This window comes from Gossypium hirsutum, chromosome A11 (assembly GCF_007990345.1).
Source record: "Gossypium hirsutum isolate 1008001.06 chromosome A11, Gossypium_hirsutum_v2.1, whole genome shotgun sequence".
NCBI classification, from domain to species: domain Eukaryota; kingdom Viridiplantae; phylum Streptophyta; class Magnoliopsida; order Malvales; family Malvaceae; genus Gossypium; species Gossypium hirsutum.
Genome location: NC_053434.1, coordinates 110,994,278 through 111,001,560, shown reverse-complemented (window position 1 = coordinate 111,001,560; position 7,283 = coordinate 110,994,278). Strand labels below are relative to the sequence as shown.

General features: G+C 33.3%; 1 protein-coding gene across 1 annotated transcript; it reads right to left on the bottom strand.

The window, feature by feature from the left end:
- Positions 1-2,844: 2,844 nt before the first annotated feature.
- Positions 2,845-6,852, bottom strand: LOC107888114 (sugar transporter ERD6-like 15). Its single transcript, XM_016812263.2, has 18 exons — positions 6,340-6,852; positions 6,180-6,242; positions 6,015-6,104; positions 5,879-5,938; positions 5,569-5,634; positions 5,402-5,467; positions 5,244-5,319; positions 5,095-5,159; positions 4,760-4,852; positions 4,592-4,672; positions 4,422-4,506; positions 4,284-4,327; positions 4,136-4,198; positions 3,994-4,053; positions 3,670-3,723; positions 3,533-3,589; positions 3,336-3,450; positions 2,845-3,242 (listed from the first exon to the last, which is right to left on the bottom strand). The coding sequence occupies exons 1-17, from the start codon at positions 6,529-6,531 to the stop codon at positions 3,346-3,348; spliced, it is 1,320 nt and encodes a 439-aa protein (XP_016667752.1). The 5' UTR covers positions 6,532-6,852; the 3' UTR covers positions 2,845-3,242; positions 3,336-3,345.
- Between the last annotated feature and the right edge of the window lie 431 nt (positions 6,853-7,283).

Here is a 7,283-nt window from a genome sequence, read left to right as displayed (position 1 = left end):
TATCTTAATTGCATCTTTTGGGCCCTCTAATATGCTTATTTTGGGTTATTTTCCATTGGGTTTCTACTTTACAAAGTTCGATTATAGTTAAATTTTGTACATTTTATTGGTTTGGGGCTTCACCGATTCTTTTGACAAGCTAAATGGAAACTTAAAATTCTCCCAAAGTCATGTTGTTTGCTTGGTAGGTCAGCCATGTTTTGTTGGCTATAATGACCAGGATTGCCTTAACCGTACTTGCATATGATGCTAGTTGTGGACGATATGGGGTGCCTACTGAATTTGTCTTACATGCTTTATATGATTATCAAGTATCTTGTGACACCCTTACTTTGGTTAGTATTCATAATGCTTTTCTTGATGATAGTTTTCGAGAAAGCTATGCAGTTTTTGGGTAAGGAGACATTTACAATGTATCTCTCCAATTAGACTTGATAAACAACATATTAGTCTTTCAATCAATTTGCTCATTTTCGATTAGACTAAGGAGGCGTTTAGATTATCTATTAATGTAAGTTACGCGTTTAGATTATCTACTAATGTAAGTTATCTTTCTATATTGCGATCTGACCATGTAATATTTCTTAGTATTAGTTAAACGTTAGATAATCAATAAGCCAATATTTGCTTTCATTTGGCTTTGCATGCAAACACCGTTAAAGAAAATATACAAAGGATATTAATGTACTATTTATATTAGTTGGTTTTAATATCATACATATTGCATGTGTTATTATTACCTAGCTTTCAAACCATACGTTTCATTATTTATTATATGTTATTTTTTAAACTCACCAATGTATTCTAAATGCTTACATCACGTTTAGTTGGCTGTAGTAGGCCATTCCATTATTGATCGACTCGAAGCGCTACAGTAAATCAATGGTTTGGTTTGTTGAATTGTCATTCAATCTTTCACTTTTTGGGGATAGGTTCGGCGCTTGGTGTATCATTATGATACTTTGTGTTTCCATGTTCTTAGTGTGAAATATGCTCCCAGTGGGGATGTCTTCCACCTGAAGTTGGTTGGGAAATCTTATTTTGCATGGACGAGCATTTTGGCAACCACTCGTGAGGTGGAACCCGGTTTCTTTTTATAGGTAGGTAATAGTTCTTTTATTAGGATTTGGGGGCATCGATGGGGAAATAAGGGTTGGATGGTAGGAAGTTGGGTATTAATGGTTGTTTGTATTGTGATGCCTTAGTTAGGGAGTTACTTTGGGTGGATGGGAAGGGCTGGGACCGAGACTTGGTGTGAGGCTTATTTTCAAGGGAGAAGGCGAACAATGTTTTCTCTATCCCAATTGCATCTTCTGGGTTGTCTGATATGCTTATTTAGGGTCATTCACCGTGAGGTTGCTACTTTTGCAAAGTCCGATTATAGTTGGCTTTTGTACGGTCTATTGGTTTGTGGCTTCACCAGTTATTTTGGCAGGCTATATGGAAACTTAAAATTTTCCCAAAGTCATGTTGTTTGCTTGGTAGGCCAGCCATGTTATTTTGGCTATAGTGACCAAGATTGCCTTAACCACACTTGCATATGACGCTAGTTGTAGACAATGTGGGTTGCCTACTGAATCTGTCTTACATGTTTTACATGATTTTCAGGCATCTTGCGACACCCTTACTTTGGCTAGTATTCATAATGCTTCTCTTGATAATGGTTTTTGAGAAAGCTATGCAATTTTTGGACAAGGAGACATTTACAATGTATCTCTCCAACTAGACTTAATAAATGATATATTAGTCTTTTAATCAGTTTGCTCGCGTTCGATTAGACTAAGGACATGTTTAGATTATCTACTAATGTAAGTTGTCTTTCTGTATTACAATCTGACAACATAATATCGCTTAGTATTAGTTAAACGTTAGATAATCAATAAGCCAATATTTGCTTTCATTTTACTTTGCATGCAAAAACTATTGAAGACAATATACAAAAGATATTAATGTAACTGACGGATATTTTATTAAACCAATTTATTCAAAAAATACAAGTATACATACATGAATATACTACACTAAGGGCACTAAATTCCAACAATTATTAACTTTTTTAGAAAAGCATTTATCATTTATGATTTCATATCGAATTGTTTTGATAAATTAATTTTTTAATGTTTTATATATCTAAATTATTTTAAGGATACTTTTGTCTTTTTACATTTTTAATAAAACAAGTATATAATTTGCATATGTTGAGATTTGATCCCCATGCATATAAAATAAATGAAAAATAATATATTATAAACTTAAAAACATACCAAGCTGGGTTAGTCTCAAATTTTGAATATTGAAACTCAAATTTAGTCTACAGTTTAAATTAATTTAATTTTTTGTCCAAATTCATTTTCTGAGTTTAATAGAGAAATAGAAGGGTAGATGCTCTAATTGTTGAACCACAAAAGCAAGTAGCTCATTGGGTTGCAAAGCAGACTTATTTATGAAGCTCATTCGAAATTTATAAAGGTTTAGCTAAAAATATTAAACTCGAAAAATAGACTTAGATAAAAATAAATAAATCTGTTGAAAATATGGGTCGAGATTAAGCTTGAACATTTAATACTCAAGCTTAGCCCGATCCATTTTTAAGTTAGTAACGTTTTATATTATGTTATTCTATATATTATGTAAAAAAAATATAGTATTAAAGATGTTAAAGATGGGAATATATAAAATTTTAATAAATAAAATATATTAAATATTAAATATTAAATTAAAAATAATATAAATATATTTTAAAAAATAATATGAGTAGATTTAAAATAGGATCGAGTTAATCATTTATAAATATGATTAGACTTGATAAATTTTAAACAGATATTTTTAATTAAGACTGAACTTAAACAAACCTAAAATATATTAATAACATACTTAAATTTGATATCCATTAAATAAAAGTGAGCTAAGGCATAAGCAGCATGGTTCATATCTTGCCTATTTGATAGAGACAAAGACAGATACAATAATGTTATTGGGTTTTAGCCTCGTCATTTCCCATTGTCACCTATTAATATCGATGGCATGTTGTAGTTGGGAGAAAGCTATGACGCTAAAGAGTTTGGCATCTACAACAGCAAGACAGATCAAATTTTAAAGCAAATTGCTGATGGTATTTTAAACTGAAGAATGACTAACTGATGCCTGTATTTCCTCCAGTGTTCGTCCTTTAGTCTCGGGCACCATTGTTGCTGATAGGATGAAATTTGTACAGCAAAAGGCTGAAAATATAAAGAATGCCCCTGAAACAATGCCAAAAGAAATGCAGTCATTTGTAAGATATATAAAAGAAGCTTGAGAAATATTATGACAAAAATGAACAAGGCATGAATCACCTGTTGAGCTCTATTCACGTAGGAAGTTAAAGTAGTATGCAACAATCCAACCAGTGAAACTGCCCATAAAATTACATATGCTTCCTGCTGAACCTTTTACATTTATTGGAAATAACTGTGACGGAAGCAATTATTGTTCAATATGTTGTTGAAATAGATGAATGAAAAACGAAACAAGAGCAAAACAATTTGTGGACCTCTGATAATAACAGCGAAGTTATTCCTGCGCCAACTATGGTAGATCCCGTGTACATCTGAAAACACAATCCAATATTTAGAATGGTTAAAGAAAAAGCGAGAAAAACAAAGTGGAAGGGGAAAATGAATTACTTACCAATAAGCCAATGAGTGCCAAAACAGGACTACCTTGCTCCCACAAATTTAATTCCTGCTCATTCATCATTGAATAGGCAATAGAGGTATATTTTTAACCATAATGGCATGTAAGTATATAGTTATTGGAAAACAAAAGCTTCAAAACGCATAAACATGTCACTTGGATTCAAACTGAGGGTGAGGTCATTGGTACTTGTGAGGGCAATAAAACTATCTTAAGGGATAATCACTTTGATGTAAGCTTAGGCAAGGGTGATGACCAAATGTCTGCACGTTCAGTGATGATGAGGAGATGTCGGATTCTTGGTCATTATATTAGTACCTTTAAGAAAAATGATAATCCTGTGAGGAAGCTACTGAAACACAATACAGCTGTAGACACCTGATAAACACAATTAACTCATTGTTCGTTAACAATGCATTTTACTGGACAGATTATTACAAAATGTTTATCCTATGCTTACCAGTAGGAGCGGTCGCCTTCCTAATTTATCAATTAGGAGTATACCCACAATTCCAACAATCGTCTGCAAAATAGAACTACAATTCTTTAGTTACTGAGACATGACCCCATCAATGGAGACTTTTGCTTCCGAAAATGACAGTGAAAACCTGAGTAGCAGCCAGTGTGGTGAGTCCAACCATTCTAGATAAACCTTTCAATTGTCACAAAATAGAACCTTATATAGTTGAACTATTCATACATTTTCTTCAAGTTTTTATGGAGATTGTTAAGACCAATGGTATTACCAGCTGAGACAAAGATAACGCCAGAATAAAACGCAAACGCATTGACTCCTCCCAAATTCATTAGGATTATCATTCCAGCAACAGTCTGTAAGGAAAACGAGAGATATATCAATGGATTATACAGAAAATATAAAGAAATTGATCAATTCCATCCAAATGACTTGTCTTACAAGTAATTGTCGAACATACTTCTTTTGAAATATTTCTAGCATTCCTTCCTTTGAGGAACTTTTAAGAGATTCCACAAAATCCTGTAAAAGAGTAAGCTGAGACAACCAAAAATCGTGCTATTATTAAAGTTTATTACTTATTTTAAGTAATAAAAAAATGAGGGTCACTTTTATTTCAGCTGCTTCATTAAAAATATCAGCTTTATTTCCCCTGAGGCACAACAAAACATCTTCAATCTCTTCGTCACGGCCAACTTTTGCCTGCACAGAAATACCAAATTGGAGATTTGAACAAAAAGAAGCAACCATGTAGAAACTCAAAACTGTACTTGTGAGACATCTCTTCTAGGACAAAACTGTAAGACTTCCATACGAAAACGATCAATATCTTATAGTTTGGTGCGGATTAGTAATGAAATATTCTGTTTTCCTTTCACTTCAATATTTAAGATGGGCATTACTCCTTAGGTATGAAATTTTATAAAAAATCAAACCAGACTCACCAGCCATCGCGGAGATTCTGGTATGAAGAAGAGTGGTAGCAGTTGAAGTAGACCAGGAATAGTAGCTGTATGAAAAATCATTCTGGAACAGTTACAAAACTATCAGATTGTCTAACCAATTTCCTATGCCTTAAGGAAATTTTAGTTACCTATCAGAGCCAATGTGCGCCAACTGACAAAGGAACCGACAACATACATGAACGATATGCCCCAACCAACCGTCAACTGCCGAACAAGTAGTAATACAAGAGCTATGAACCAATATGTTCATCGCAGCCTAATGTTTGATTTATGATAAAAAGTTTACCGCGGGTATGGCTGTAAATCTTCCTCTTACATTCTTTGTTGTTATTTCAGAAATATAGATGGGCATCTGTTTTGAGATCGGAATGTAAATACGATTACACATCATAAGTCAAACATTTAACAACAAAGGAGTAAAAAATGTATCAAACGAAACTTGAGATGAGTTACCAAGTAAGAAAAAATTCCAATTGTGAATCCTAGTGATATTCTTCCAAGGTCAAGCAACCAAGGGGTCTTCACAAAACAAATGAAAACATGGTCTTATGAAATGAAAGCAAGCAATGGCCAATTGATCATAACAGCTTTAACTAGTCCTGAAAATCCTCTAATTGATCCATCCCTGTCTTAAAGCCCGGATCCTAGTTAGCATTGTGATTCATCATGGAAAAGGAAATGCAAGTTTACCTCCAACTTGGTACATGAATCATGTATGTTGTAAACGAAAAGCTTATGAAAGAATAAGTAGAAGAGCTGAAACCTTTGTAAATGCTATGGCAAGCCAGCCTCCGATGTAGAACAAATTCAAAATCCTCATGGTCTGATTCAAGACATGAAGTTAGAAAGTTTGTAAGAAACTAGCAAGTTAATATTCAGCAATTCTTGAAAAAGCTTACCAATTTCCGGCCAAGCAAATCTGTTATCTTCCCACTTATTGCAGCACCTAGAAGTGATCCAATACTCAGAATTGAACCAAAAAATGAAAACTGCAGAAACAGAGAAGTGACTGTAAAGTTAAAAACTCTTAAAATCTGAACATAATTAGTGGATTGAAGATTGACCTCAGCAACAGAAAGTCCCAAGTCTTCCATGATTGAAAATTGAGTAGGCGATGAATATCCCAGCTGCCATGAAATGAAACAAAATAATGAGTTGGTTCTTGGGAAAGTTCCATAAACTTCAAATCTGTTTTAAAAAAACCTTCAATGAAAAAGCACGTACAGCACAGCCAGACCCAAAGGCAATACAAGCTGCCACAAAGGTGCTCAGACCAAGAATGGTGGTAACATCAGAAACAGCCACCGACCCTCCATCCCCAACACCAACACCACTGTTTTCTTCATTGTAAACAAGGTTGTTGTTTCCTTGTCTTACAAGCAAAGACTCAGTTGCTTCGGTTCTTTGCTGCTCCATAGCTCGTTTCACTTCAAAGACCCGTAATTGTATTATGCTACCAGCATCAATAGTGTGTATATATATTCCATAAAGGAAGTTAGTAGTCTCGGAAAGGGAGAAAGTGGTGCAAATTCTAAAAATTGAATAATGAATGTTACCTTGAAAGGTTGGTTTAAAAGGCGGTGAACGTAGTAATTAATTTTTGGGCAGTTGGGTTCTGAAGAAAGTTTTTGAGTTTGGGACATCCATTCTATCATGCATGTCATAGATTAAGTCACACTCGAATTTTTAGAGAAAAAGTATGTTCAAACGCATTCGCATCTCAACTAAGTTAAAAGTTCAATTAGCAACAAAACTTAAATTTACAAGTCCTTTATCGGATTGCTTTCCAAATATTAATTTGATAAAAAAAAATCTACTAAAAAGGTAAAATTTATAATTAGTCATTTGAATAACTTGAATTATAAAATTTGAATAGTGACCCAAAATATTTATTTAAATTGATTTGAAATTTTGAATAATTCAAAAAAATAAAAAACTATTTAATTTCCAACTTGAAATATAATCTATTCTATTTAATTGTTTCTGAATAACAATTAATGTTGAGTGAAATTATTTAATGCAGGTGGCTAAACACGCACTTAATAAAACATGACCTAACAATTATTTGGGATAAAAAATTCATCAGTCAACAAAGGTAGCAGATATTCCTTTGATTAGGATAAGCATTGGTTTGGTTGAGTTCTCAAATTTCCAAACACAAGAAATAC

Excerpts from the sequence above, each read along its gene's own strand:
- LOC107888114 (XM_016812263.2), bottom strand. The coding sequence starts at position 6,531 with ATGGAGCAGCAAAGAACCGAAGCAACTGAGTCTTTGCTTGTAAGACAA. Across the intron at positions 5,320-5,401 it reads GATTTACAGCCATACCCGCG|TTGACGGTTGGTTGGGGCAT; the intron begins GTAAACTTTTTA and ends CTTGTTCGGCAG. Across the intron at positions 4,328-4,421 it reads CGTTATCTTTGTCTCAGCTG|GTTTATCTAGAATGGTTGGA; the intron begins GTAATACCATTG and ends GACAATTGAAAG.